The sequence below is a fragment of the Fukomys damarensis genome, unplaced genomic scaffold, assembly GCF_012274545.1.
Source record: "Fukomys damarensis isolate Sample0158 unplaced genomic scaffold, DMR_v1.0_HiC HiC_scaffold_19, whole genome shotgun sequence".
Classification (NCBI taxonomy): Eukaryota; Metazoa; Chordata; class Mammalia; order Rodentia; family Bathyergidae; genus Fukomys; species Fukomys damarensis.
In genome coordinates, this window is record NW_022900931.1 from 55,048,411 (window position 1) to 55,062,606 (window position 14,196).

The 14,196-nt window shown below is 50.0% G+C and overlaps 1 protein-coding gene across 5 annotated transcripts in view; it reads right to left on the reverse strand.

Annotated features, from left to right (window-relative positions):
- The window catches only part of LOC104863740 (myelin-associated glycoprotein), a 35,933-nt gene that overhangs the window by 12,463 nt on the left and 9,274 nt on the right, over nt 1-14,196 (reverse strand). For 2 of the 5 annotated variants that reach the window (XM_010626340.2, XM_033765727.1), the window contains exons 8-11: nt 13,368-13,655; nt 12,943-13,039; nt 12,380-12,479; nt 10,908-11,431 (exon numbers count right to left, since the gene is read on the reverse strand). In XM_010626340.2, the coding sequence (XP_010624642.1) occupies nt 11,267-11,431; nt 12,380-12,479; nt 12,943-13,039; nt 13,368-13,655 (650 nt within the window). In that variant the 3' untranslated portion in view covers nt 10,908-11,266. Of the gene's footprint in view, nt 1-50; nt 93-576; nt 864-10,907; nt 11,432-12,095; nt 12,141-12,379; nt 12,480-12,942; nt 13,040-13,367; nt 13,656-14,196 lie in introns of those variants that run through there. The other 3 variants (XM_010626341.2, XM_019207777.2, XM_019207779.2) reach the window with 3 other exon arrangements.

A 14,196-nucleotide genomic window follows, 5' to 3' on the forward strand; every position in this document is an offset into this window, starting at 1 on the left:
GAAAAAAAAAAAAAAAAAAAAGAGAGAGAGAGAGAAAAAATAGCCTTTACCTGTTTCCTGGTGTCTTCCCTCTTCAGGGACCCTGGCAGGCTCTAAGAGTGAAAGGAGAACTACAGTGAGGCCTCAGAGAGTGATTTTCACCCTTCTTGGCCACACCTCCTGCCACTCTGTGGCTCTGAGGGCGACCACAGGCGTCGTGACCTGGCCAGCAAGGGAGAGAGGCCACGAAGGGGATGTGAGCTTGGCATCAGACCGGAAGGAGCACTCGGGTGTCTGTAGTTCAGTCTTAGTCTCAGCATACGGATTTTTAGTATCAGCTCAGCTTTCAAGCTGGCTTTTCCACAGCGCCTCCATACCCAGCTCTCGGGAAATGCTAAGGGCTCGAGCCGAGCGTTAGAACAGCCAGCCCCTGAGAAAGAAGCAGGTCGGCACAAAAGTGTCCACCCTAGGAGGGAACAGTGGGGCCTCTGACCACAGGCACTGAGCATTGAGGGAGAGGTTGGAGAGAGAAGGAAAGGAGAAGGTGTCGTGTGTGCAGTGTCTGCGAGTGGGAAAGTCCTGAGAACGAAATCTTACCATTTTATTGGGCGTTTAGTCACTGAGTGTCTCAGGAGCAGAGCCAGGCAGCTGCCAAAGCCACGCAAATGGGGATGGGGAGAACGCAAAGAGCTTCTTCACCAAGCGGTAATGCTCTGGGAAGACGGGGAAGATACGCAGTTGTCCCTCAGCATCCAAGGGGATCAGCGGACCCTCTGTGGATACCAAAATCTGAGGCTGCTCGCGTCACTTATATAAAATGACGTAGTCTTTGCATATAAGTGATGTGGCCTCCTGCGCACTTCAAAGCCTCAGTGTAGATCACTTATGATAAAGTAACATAAAGTAAATGCTATGTAAATAACTGTTACACTGTATTGTTTAGGGCATAATAACAAAGAAAAAAGCTCCGTCCGCTTTCCAGTACAGATGCAATCATCATAGGCCTCACTACATTTTTGATCTGTGGTTTGTTTTTTGGTATTTCGTTCTTTTTGTCTTGATATATAGTTTAGGCTGGTCTTGAGCTCACTACGTGGCCCAGACTGGCCTCAAACTTGCAGTGATCCTCCTGCCTCAGCCCCCCGAGTGCTATCATTATAACACTATAACCCACCACACCCAACCATCTGTGGTTTGTTGAATCCATGGACAACAAACCCACAAATACACAGGACTAGATAGCTGTTTTTCCTAAATACAACTACATTCCATTAAAAACTACTGGTAATTATAAAAATAGTTGCATGTGGTACAGCACATCTGTAATCCCAGCACTGTGGGAGGCTGAGGCAGGGAGATTGCAAGTTCAAGCCCAGCTTCAGCAATTTAGTGAAACCCTGTCTCAAGCTTTAAAAAATGAAAAAAGAGCTAGGGATGTAGCTCAGTGCAAAGGTGCCGGATTCGATCCTTGGTACTGAAAAAGAAGGGAAAAAAAAAAAAAGCTCCGAGAGGTGGAGAGAAGGCAAACTGGCTGGGAACCTTGGAACCCAAGTGGCGAATTCCTAGTTCTTCTTTCTGTGTCATGTGCCCAGACTAGACACTGGGGAAGTTGACAACTGGACAAGAAGTGTGCCACCAAAACTGTGCTTTTTTTCTAAAGCCAAAGAATAAAGAGGAAGGCATCTTAAAGAGATAGAACTGTTTCCCTTACTAAGTGCTCTACTCTAGCCACCAACCATGGGGACAAGGGGCAGCAGAGCCTCACCCCCATACGCGTTGGCAAAGGCTAAGTGGGTACCTAGACGTTCACTTCACCAAGCTACGACAACGAACCTTGTGCCAGTTGGAGCCTGAGAAGGCCGAGTGTGGAGCTGGGACCTTCACCCATTCTGATCACCCTCCCCTCAGTATCGGTGTGAACCACATGTGCTAATGAGGTCCTCGTCCTCCTCCTCCTCCTCCTCATCCTCCTCGTCCTCCTGCTCCTCACTGGGGAGGGGGTTGTCAGAGGAGGCCTGGTAGAGTCAGGACTTTCCTCGCCACTTAGTGGTAACAAGACCCCTCCCCAAGGATCGCTGGACCCTCGAGGGAAGCAGTGAAGAAGCACCCTCCCCCCAGACAGGGTGGTGTCAGTGGCCCAGCAATAATGAGGAGCCCTTCCAGCCCAGGTGTCAAGGGTGCCTGAGTGGAGAAGCGGGATACAACCCCCTGTGGAGGAAATGAGACAGTGTCCTTATCTCATCGTGCAGTGGGGAGGATGCCTGCTGAGGTATAAGGTTCAGATGAGATCTAGACCCATGATAGTGAAAATGTCAGGGCTCTATTTGTGACAGTTAAGGTTAATTATCAACTTGATGGGCTTGGGAGCTGCCCAGATCATTAGTAAAACATGGAGGGCGCCCTTGGGTATTGTATCTGGTCCAGGCCCCTTCACACATACCTATAATCCCAGCACTCAGGAGGCTGAGGCAGAAGGATCTCCATGAGATTGAGGACAACCTGGGCTACGGGGTGAGTTCAAGGCCAAACAAAACAAAACAGCAGACATGCTTAAAACAAGTGAAAAAAATAGAAATTTCAGCAGAGAAATAGAAAATACACAGAATTGCATGGAAATTTTAGAATTGAAGACACAAAAATTGAAATAAAAATGTTAATAGTTGTGCTCATCCGTAAAATGATGTAGAAGGAAAAAAACAGTGAAATAGAATATAGAACCACAGAAATTAGCTGCTCTGAACAGAGAACATAGACTAAAAAATTGAATATGGCCTTGAAGGCATTTGTAACTATTACACTTCATTGGAACTTGTAAAATGTTGATACCAATAGACTTTGAGAAGTTATGTGTAATATAATACCTAGAACAACCAGTAAAAAAAATGTTATATAAAGTGATACACTTGAAAACTACAGATAAATAAAAGTGTGATTCTAAAATACCGTTCAAGGAATCCACAAGAAAGTAGGAAACAGAAAACAGTAAAATTAAGAGTAGAAAGAACAAAGAAAAAAAAGATGGCAGATAGTTAATCCTTAGTATATAAGTAATCATGTTAAATACAAATGGTCTAGATTTAGATACAAAGTTTAAAGGACATAGATTGACAGAATACATAAGCAACATGACTCAACTCTATTCTGTCAATAAGAAAATAACTTCAAAGTAAAATAATTAACATGATATACCATGCAGGGCTGGGGATTTGGCTCAGTGGCACTGTGCCTGCCTTGCAAGTGCAAGATCCTGAGTTCAATCTCTGGTAACACACACACACACACAAATATATATAATATATATATAAACATATATATAATGCAAGCAAAGAAAAGTTGAAGTGGCTATATTAAAAATATAAAAAGCAGACTTTAGAGTAAAAAAAAAACTTATCAAGGCCAGAGAAGGACATTATAAAATATGGAAAAGGTTAATCCACCAAAAAAGTCATAATAAGCCTAAATATGTATGCATCAAACAGCAGAACTATAAAAATGTGTGAAGCAAAAATTAATAGTAATGAAAAGATAACAAATTCACAATTATAATCACAGACTTTAACACCTCTTTCTCAATAAATGGTAGAATAACGAGGTGGAATATCAGCAGGGGTCTATGTAAGTTCAACAATGCCATCAACCAACAAATTTAATGAAAATACATAGAACCATCCACTCAACAACAGTATAATACATATTCTTTTCAAGAATATGGAGTATTTCTGGACATGGTGGCACACACCTATAATCGCAGCACTCAGAAGGCTGAGGCAGGAGGATCGCTGTGAGTTCAAGACCAGCCTGGGCTACAGATTGAGTTCTACGTCAGTGTCAACTACATAGTGAGACCCTGTCTCAAAAAACAAATGAACAAACAAACAAACAAAAAGAATGTGGAGTATATAACAAGGTGAATCATATATAGGACAATAAAACAAACCTCAGAAATGTGAAATACTTTAAAGCATACAGGGTATGTTCTCTAACCGAGATGGAATAGAATTGGATATCAATAATACAGAAATAACAGGAAAACCTTCAAACACTTGGAAACTAAACAATTTACTTCAAGTAATCCATGGACCAGAGGAGACATCTCAAGGGAAATAAAAAAATATTTTGAACTGAAAGAAAATGAAAATACAACATATTATTTTTGGGAGTACACAAATTAAGCACAAGAGGGAAATTTAAGTGCTAAGTATTTACTCTAGAAAGGAAGAAACAATAAAGCTGGAGGTATCACATTTCCTGGCTTCAAAATATACTACACAGATAAAATAACCGAAGTTAGTGATGTAGAACATTTTACATAAAAACAAATGGTATTGGCATCAAAACTGACACATAGATCAATGAACAAAATTAAACGTCCATAACTAACTACGTGCTAGCTGATGTTTGTCAAAGGTGCTAAGACTATTGGTAGTCATCTAAATAAATGGTGGCGCCCGGGATTTAGCTCAGTGGTTCCAGCGCCTGCTTTGCAAGGACAAGGATCCAAGTTCAATCCCCAGTACCAAAAAATAAATAAAATAAAATATAAATGCTAGTAAATAGTTGTTAACACTGCACTGCTTAGGGAATCAATGACAAGGAAAAAATTCTACATTTTTGGTACAGACGCAATTTCATTTTTGAATATTTTTGATCCGTGGTTGGTTGAATCTGTGGACGTGGAACTTGTAGAAATGAGGTTGATTAAAAAGAAGGAAGTATTGATACTTGCCAGAAAAGCAGTTTGGAGGATTCTGAAAGTCATGATGCTGAGTGAAAAAAGCCAGCCTCAGGGGATCACACATGGTAACTTCTTGTAGATGACAAAATTAGAGGTGAAGAGCTGATTGCTGGTTGCCAGGGGTGAAGGGAGCAGTGTGTAGGAGGCCACACAAGCGATCCCGTATGTTGGTGGCGGTGGTGGTTTTATATGTGACAAGATGAATGTGGAACCACGCACACGCCGTAGGGATGCCAGGTTCCTGGTTTTGATATGGTAGTATAATTACGTAAGGAGGAACCACGGAGCGGAAAGAGGGTGGAGGGCACGGCAGACCTCTCTGTTCTATCTTTGGAACTTCTTCTATCTATAATTATTTCAAAATTGAAGGCTTAATAAGAAAACGAAGGAGCCAGCAATCTCAGCCTGGGACTCCAGGTTCGGGGGTCAAGCCCCAAACATCTCAGGCAAGGGGACCCTTGGCACTGCAGTCTCTGTTCCTCGCCTGGAAAGATAAAGTCTGAGGCTTCTGCCAGCCTCCATGGCAGGCAGGCGTCGCTGAGGGTCCTGTGACTGCAGGAACTGGTTGACAGGCTCATGGCTTATAACTGATTTCTGGAGGCAAGGGAAGGGGACAGAACTCCTGAGCAAGGCAGCTTTGGCGCCTTCCCTCTTCTTTCCGTCTTTCCTTGCGATGAGTGGGGGGGTCTCCATTTGGGGTGACTTGAGTGTCACCTCCTCACCCGGGAAGCAGAGCAGTCAGAAAGCTAAGAGGGCACCTGTGAGCCCTGGGCTGCCACTCCCTGCTAAGCCACCGCCTGCCCAGCTCGATAAGATGGGAATGATTCTAGTGCCTTTCTCAAGGGTCAGTGAGGTCCCGTATGTGACCCCTCCACAGTAGGGGAAGTCTGGGTTCCAATCCCTGTTCTCCATTTGTCAGCTGTGACATCCACTCCATTTTCCCTTTCAGGCCGATGCTCACGCTGGCACTTCCCTCTTCACGGGGGTGTTGCCAGATCCCCTGCTGCGTGATCACAAGTGTGTGAAGGGCTTTGCGCGGTGACCGTCGTGGAGCATCTAGACCTGTGATAAAATGACAGCTCTGTCTAACATAGCTGCCGTTACTTGCGTGCTCTGAAGACCTGACTCTGCTGTGACGTTGATTCCCACACCTCTGGCTGCTCAGCCCACGCCTGAGTTTGACAGAAAGGCCTCTGAGACCCAACTGAAGTTGGCAGGAGGGAGGGCCAAAGAGGCCTGTCACGACCACAGCCTGGTGACGGGGTGTCCTCCTTCCTGCCGGTGGCTGCGCCTTAGACCATAAGGCCCGCTCATCTCTATTCTAGGCCGGCCAGAGCTCATCTCTCGCATCTAACCCTGTCTCTAGGCCTCCTCGCCATGAGTCACTGTGTTTCAGAACTGTGCCATGGGTATTTCTTTTGTCCAGCTTGGCATTTCTCAAGGGAAGGGCACTATTACTCGTTCCTGTCCCCAGGGCCCCTGCTTGAGCCTCAACTTGCCAGAGTGGACCACGCTTGCGTAACCCAACAAACATTCTTTGGCACCTAAGCAAGCAGCGGGAGTCACCTTTAACTCCTCTCTCTCTCCCTCCTCTGGGGCATTAGTTCCTCCTGGCCCCTCTGCCTGTCCATCCCCATCCAATTCCTCTGTACAGCCCACAACTTCCTACACCCTCTCCGTGCTCCCGTGGTTCACCTGCTAACTGCCCACCTGGCTGTCAGTGGTTCCGCGAGGCCTCAAACCCCTCCAGAGCCCCTCTGAGTACCTCTCTTCACTCCCGATTAGCTTCGAGCCAGAGCTCATGTCCTCCCTGTGGCCTTCCAGATGCTCCGTGATCCCACTCTCTCTAGGGCAGCTATGCCGGCTCTGTCACTCTGTTCAGGATCACTGGTTTCCTTTTTTTTTTCTGTACTGGAGATCGATCCTAGGGCCTTTGCACTGAGCTATATTCCCAGCCTTTTTTTCATTTTTTATTTTGAGCCAGGGAGTTGCTAAGTTGACCAGGCTGGGTTCAAACTTGGAATCCTCCTTCCTCTGCTTCCCAGAGTGCTGGGATTACAGGTGTGAGCCAACGCACCGGGTTTACTTCTTGTTCCACAAATGCAGCAAGGATGTTCTCACCACAGGCCTTTACCTCAATTTTGGATTTCTTTGGTCCCACATTTCCCAGAATCCCGTGGAACTCTCTCCCTGCTCTGGTCTCCACTCAACTGCTCCCTCCCCCTAAGTAGCACAGCCTGACCCAGCACACTGGACCTCCCCCCGCACCCCTCTCCCCACTTGTACCTCATTTTTCCTCCCTCACGACCTGAATACTGTACTGTGTTCACTGCTACTCCTGCTCCTCCTCTCTGCCTCTCGGTGACAGCTCCAGGAGGCCAGCAAGGGGTTCTCCTCGGGCCACCCACAGGCCTGGCACACGGAGGTGCTTGGGGAGCCTGAGGCAGACAGTCCGAGAGCGCGAACTGACTTTGGGTCTGACCTGTGCATCGGAGGGAGTGAATCCTTCCTGAGTAATCTCATTGCTTCGCTGTTTCCCAAACTTTCGAGTTTTGCCTGCCGCTTTCAGGACTTTGATCCTATCTGTGAGCCACCTGAAACTTTTTCATTTAATGTATTTCTCTTTCTGTCTTTTAATGTACTTATTTTTTTATCAGTGCACATTTGCCGTACACAATGATTATATTTATAGGAAGTTGATACCTGTGCATAACACATCCTAATTCTTTTTGTGTCCCCCGCCCCTCCCGTCCCGTCCTGCTCCTTTGGACTCAGGAGTCCCCTTTTGCAGTCTCTATTTCCATATTTTTCTTCACTCCTTTTTTTAATCCCCTTTTACCTCCTCTCCCCCTTCCCTGCCATCTCTTGTTCCTCTTCCCATCTGAAATAGGTCTCCCTACTTCCTATTATCTATCTTTTCTTTTGCTCTTTATTTATATTTGGGGCCTCTCTTGTAAAAGAAGCCACGTGATATTTCAGCTCGTGTGTCTGATTTGTTTCACTTCATATTATGGTCTCAGGAATATTATATACTCAGGAATGCCTCAAGTTTATCGCTCTTTATGGCAGAGGAATGCCCGTGCTTATAACAGCACAATTTATACTCGCTAAACCTTGGAAACGGCCTTTTTGTGCATCCGCAGATGAATGGATAATAAAATACGGTATTTATACACCATGGAGTACTTCTCCGCCATTTCATACACTTCTTTAAATCACTTGATTGATTTTTAACTTTTTTAAACTTAGTCTCTTCCTGAGAATTTATAAAAAGAAGGAGAGGACGAGGAGGAAGAAGATCATGAGTTTGGGGTGCTGGGTTCCTTTTATTCTGACACATACTAAATGAAGCATGAATAGGACCAAAAGCATCAGTCTCACTTCGTGCTGCAACCCCTCTCCCCGCATCATCTTGCACACCAGCACGGCGCTGCTCCCTTGAGCTGCACTTGGACAGCCGAAGTTATTCCCTGTTCCCATCCCTGGTTATTGACACTGCTCTCCAGGCCGAAGTCCTCAGCACGCATTCCTACCAGGCCAGACCTGCCGGAGCCAGGATCTGTTGTCCGTGTGTCAGGGCTGGCCCAGCGAGTGCAAGTGCACAGGACCCGGGAGGAAACTCCCACCCCGGGCCGAGGAGAGAACCCCCCCACCTCATGCCCTGTGGCCTTGCTTTAACCAAACATGTTTCCTCTTGAGGCCCTCACACCAGTGTGACCTCCTTCCGTGCTGAGCCTCTCCTGAAGCCCCAGGTCACTTCCACTGCATTCTCTGAGAGGCCCCCTCTGTCCTTGGGAGCACTTGTCACACGTCACGGCTGGGTAGTACAGTATGTGAGAGACTATTTGATCTCCTTCCCTGCAACACTGAGGGAAAACCCAGGACCTGCGCTCAGTCCTGGCTACTCTGACTTCAAAAACCAGGCTCCCCAATTCTTAACCCCTTTCCTCAGTTGTCTACAGGCCCACAGCTTCATTCTTACTGCTCCCCAGCACCCCAGGGGCCTGTGAGCTGCTGGTGGTTCTCACCAGAGCAACAGGGAGGCACAGTGGGTGGAGGATGGCTTCCAAGCTAGGGGCTGGGGCTGCAGAGCGTGATTTGACCTCACTGTGCTTAGCCACTCCGGGTTCTCAAACATCACAGAGCACCAACATTCTCCCACCCCAGGACTCCTCAAAATGCAGATCGCCAGGGCCCTCCCTGGAGTGTTTGACTCTCACATTTCTGGGTGGGGCCTGGAATTTGTCTAACAAGTTCCCCTGAAATTCTATGCTACTGGCTAGTGATTGCTCTGTGGGAATCATCATCATAGTCACTAGGGAACGTCAATGGAGGTTAATTGAGATAAATTATACAGGACTGTGTAGCACACAGTGAGCATGTAACAAATGTTAGCCATGACACCATTTATACCAGTGAATCTAGCCCTTTAAATTCCTGACAGGTGTGTTAGAAAAAGTGCAGAACTACTCCAAGGCCTGGCCACATCACGTCTTGCTCTGGGTCCTGAGACAGACAGACAGGGGACACCATGGTGGGACACTGACTGGACCAAAGGCACTTCCAGGCAGAGGAAATGCTTGCTCTTTGCAGCATGGTGGGTCAACAGACCCATCATAAAACCCTGATAAGAACCACCAAAGCAGGATGTTCACATGAAATGAGAAAAAACTAAATAAGCCTTTTAGCTTCATTTGCTCTTAGCCAATTTAAGATCACTCATTTTAGAGGTCACGCCGCTGGGTGATACCCTGTTAGCTTCCCACTGGCTTTGCTGTGTGGGTTATGCTAACGGTGCCTGGGCTGCCTCCCCCAGACCTGACGGCTGCTCTTGCTGAAACACTGACCCTCCTCGCCGGCCTGCAGATGTCTGAAGGATGACTAATGTGGGATCAGCGCTTGGCATCTCTGTCTTCATACTGTGTCTGTCCCCTCTGCTGCCTTAATCCTTGGGTCAGATTGTACTCAGCTCGACACAGAGACCTGCTGGTCATCTAAGAAATGAATGCTTTCTTACTTAAGGAATGAATGAATGAAAATCCCGAGGCTATGATTCAGGGATGGAGCTGGTCTGTGCTTCTTCCGGGCCGCCTCAGGCTCTCTCAGCAGCTCAAGCCCTGGAGTCCTTCAGCCCCATCAGGAGGCCAGGAAGCAAATACAGGATGCTGATGCCAGCACTTCCTGAGCCCACCGAGTACAAGGCTGTGGCGCCTCCTGCAGGATGATGGTGCCAGGGACCGAAATGCCACAGTTGATGGTGACCACCTGGTAGTCCAGATCCATCCAAGAAGAAACATTTTTTGGGGAACTGCATCCCTGGCCAGTGGGAATTACAAGACTTTAGGTCTCCCCAGCAAAATCGATAGAAACCCATTTCTCTGTTTGCTCCGGGAGCAGCAGCCTGGTCACTGTCTGGACCAGTTGTTTGAGCCCTGCGGCCAATGCCCCATTTGGCCACCCTCCCCCCATAAAGCTTTGAGCTTGGGTGTGTGCTTAGCATATTTGGCCCCCTCTCATCTCTGCTACCTCCAGGTCTAAAGATTCCATTGTTTGGCGTCAAGATCCTGGCAAAATCATCACCTAGTTTCTCTGATCCTCAGTATTCTCATCTTCACAGTTTTGTCCTGGGGTCCCTTCTCAGGACAGCCTGAGCTTCCAAAAGATCCTGAGTGTACAGCTGGCCCCTTACGTCTGTTCGGAAGGCTGGAGCGGCAGAGCACAGCATGAAGGTGAGGGGTGGCCGTCCAAGCAAGAGACGCTCATGGATACATGGATCTGTCAGTCCCACTCCATCTGCCCAGACCAGAAGGTCTTATCAGGGAGCAGACCCAGGCAGGAGTGGATGACAGAGTGGCAGGGGGCTGTGGCAGTGGGGCGTGTGTGTCCTTCAGAAGGGGCAGCCTGCCCCTTTCACTGAGTCTCCTGCAAGAGTGAGCCTGGCCTTGTCAGATGACCTGGCTGTAGCCGAAATAGAAACGAGAGTTGAGCGAAATCATCCAGAAACCAGATCAGGCCAAGCCTGCAGCTGCCAGAGAAGGGGCAACTTAATGGTGGTTGACTCAAGCTGATGTTCGGAATCCCTGGGCCCTCACCCCCATACAGGGTCCAGCAGAGAGGGAGGTGAATCCCTGGGACCATTCAGGAAACAGCAGGATGGCAGGCTCCCCAAAGACCCACCAAAAGCCATCGGATCTAAACTGGCATTTAGCATCAGAACATTTATTTCGTGTCCCTATTGTACATGTCCTGGGGCCAGGTGTGGGGGCAGGAGACCAGGCAGGGGGTAGCAATAAATAACACGGATAGACAAGGCTCCCCACCACCGACAGACGAGGTTAAAGGATGGTGGAGGGGAGCCAAAATGTGGGAGTGGGAGTGTGGCAGGAAGGGGCAGTTGGGGAGGAGAGGGAGGCCAAGCCCCAGAACCGCACTGTCCCCTGCCCCGTCCTCTTCCGTCCCAGCCCCCACCACTGTGAGGAGGAAGGGAGCCCGCAGCCAGTGAGGGCCAGTGAGGGTCCTGAGGGCGGAGGCCACATGGGCTACCCCGCTCCCTCACTTGACGCGGATTTCAGCATACTCAGCTAACTCCTCCGTCAGGGTGTAGCTGTCCTTGGTGGGTCGTTTTCCCAGGTCTGAATGGGAATAGCTCAGGTCCAGCTCCGGGGGTTCTGCACGAAGGCCCAGCAGCCTCCTCTCAGATCCCACGCGCCTCTCGCTCTATGGGGGCAGGGGAGGGACAACTCATCAGCAGGACCCTCTCCCCAACTTTCTCCACACCAACACTGGAATGTTTATATCCCCATCACCCAGAGCCCAGCACCAAAGCACGGGGCAAGCGTGTCTCTTGAGGATCTCCATCCCAGAACACCCCAAGTCACAACTGCATCCTACTCTGGGCCTTTGCCAGCACTGAGGCCCCAACTCCACAACCTCCTCACCGTGGAGCTTGAAATCTGCCTCCAAAGTCCCTTCCTCCATGATGCCTGCTTCAACATAGGAATGTTAGGGGCACACAAGGCAACCCGGAACCCCCCTACCATACTCAGTCTCCTAGGCCAGATCCTTCCAATAGCTTGCAAATGCCTGCTTTGGTAAGTTCTTCGCCTCCTCTGGGAGACCCTGTAGGTGCAGCTTCGGCCCCCCCACACCCCATGTTTCACACCCCGTCCCCCATCTCAAAGGCGCTGAGACACACGTACACAGGACAATGGCTACAGACAGCAGAAGCAGCAGCGGGACAGAATAGACAAGGCTGGGGCTGCTGGGCGGGACCAGACTTAACCAGAGACTGTCTCGGATGCCTGACGAGGACGCACACATGGACACCACCCTAAGGCCCGTGCAGGCCTAGGGGCAGGCACACTGAGGCCCCGGAACCTACCTCCTGGGGCTCTCAGTGACATTCCAGGGCAGAGACCTCTCTGGACTATTGGAGAAGGAAATGCAGTCACAGACACAGGCAGGAAGGGTGAGGGCCCCACCGCCACTCCCTCACAACTCAGCCTGGCACCTCCCCGCCAGTCTCCAGGGACAACCCAGCCCTCCGCAGTTCCTTCCTGACCTCCCCCCCTCTGCCCCTTGGCCTCATGGTCCCTGACCAGGACCTCAGCATCCCTGGCACCCAGGTCCCTGGCTAGCCTGGAGCCATGGGGCCCTGGTCCTCACCTCGTACTTCTCTGGTGCCCCAGAGATGCGGAAGTCGCTGCTGTACAGGACGTGGGGGTTGTCCCCTGCCGAGAAGCTGGGGCTCTCTGTCACGTTCTTTCTGCAGGGAAGGACACATCAGTCCCAGTGGGACTCTCAGGTCTCCCTCTCCCTACCCCTTCTGCATGTTCCATCTACCTTGGGCTTTAGCCCCAGGAACCCCAGAGTGGCTCCTACCCCTCTCTCTAACACCGAGCAAACACACTCTTCAGAACATATTCTCAGTGTCCCCTCTGCCTCCAGGATTCCTGCCTTGGCTGAAGATGGGCAGAGTCACATTCCTGGAGGCAGAGAGGCTTGAGTGCTGAGTGCAGGCAAACGGCTCACCAATGGCCTCCAAGGGGCTCGGCCAGGCCCTGTACCTGGCCAGCGGGGCACAAGGCCCATCTCCTGTCCAGAGGAGCACTCTCAGCGCAGAATCCACCCTCCCCACACTGCTCTCTCTTGCCCACTTCCAACCTCCCACCTTCGTCCGCACCCTTGGCAGCCTCCCCATCCCCAGATCAGCCCTGACACGCACTCACTTTCTTCGGGTCTGGGTGATGTAGCAGACGATGGCAATTAGGATGGCAAAGGCAACCACAGCCCCCACGGGCCCAATCTTGGCCCACATCAGTCGGTCTGAGGACAGAGAGGACCCAGGTGCTTCAGGGTTGCTGCTCAGGGAGCAAGGCACCTGAGTTCTCAGGAGACTCGGTGGGGTGAGAGTCCGACATCTGCACAGCCGTCACATCCTTGCCCTGACTGGTGAACATGGAAGCCCCTGGTTGTACCTGGGTGCTATCCCTCAGCTACTGGGGGTGCCCAGAGCAGGTAAACTCAGGCAGCACCCCAGCACCAGCTACAGAGAGTCTTCTGCTACTCAATCAATCTGCACAGCTGCCCCAGGCTCAGGATCCAAGGCAGCCCCCTCCTTCCCTCAGCCCCACCCCAAGGCCGTAGCACTCACGAGCTCCCTGGAAGGGCAGCTCCAGGCTCTTGGTGCCATATGGATTCCTGGAGGTGCAGATGACATGGGGCGGGGCTTGGGCCTGTCCCCGAAGTGTGAGGATGCTGGTGAGCAGGAGGCCAGTGCGCTCTGAGTACACGAACTCCCGCTCTGTCTCGTTCACCGTCACATTGCGAGATGGCAGCTCGAAGGCCACAGATGGCTCGGGGTTTGATTTCACCACGCACAGACACTGCACTGTGTCACGGGCCGCGGCGCAGTGCGATTCCAGGAGGATCATGGGGGCAACTGTAAGATCAAGACCAACACAGAGAGGGCTGGAGACAGCTGGAGGCTGGGCTGCAGGGGACTCCTTGGCAGGGTGCACAGTCAGGGTGGCCAACGGTGGTGGGGGGTGGCTACGTGTAGGATCCCCAGTTCCCCCGCTTTTTTCTCTGGATGGAGAAACACAGAGCGCCTTGACCACTCTGTGACCTGGCCAGCTACATGTTTTCCCTGCAGGACTGAACCCCAGCCAGGGCCTTGAACATTCCCAGGCACTGATAAAAGTGTTTAGGTTATTCCTCAAAGCACTTAACAAACCACCAGCCCTGGCCCTGAGCCACTATGGGGGCACCACAGCTCCCCCCAACATCTGTCTGAAAGTTCCCCAAATAAATGCTCTTTCTTTTTTACAAAGTCTTTGTAAATAGGGGAGGGTGAAGCGGGTGAAGGGAGGGCAGGGGAATGGGAAAAAATAAGAACCAAGATATATCATACTTAAAGGTACAAGATCCCAATAATGAATGTAACTGTGTTGTTTACCTTAAATGTACCAATAAACTTAATG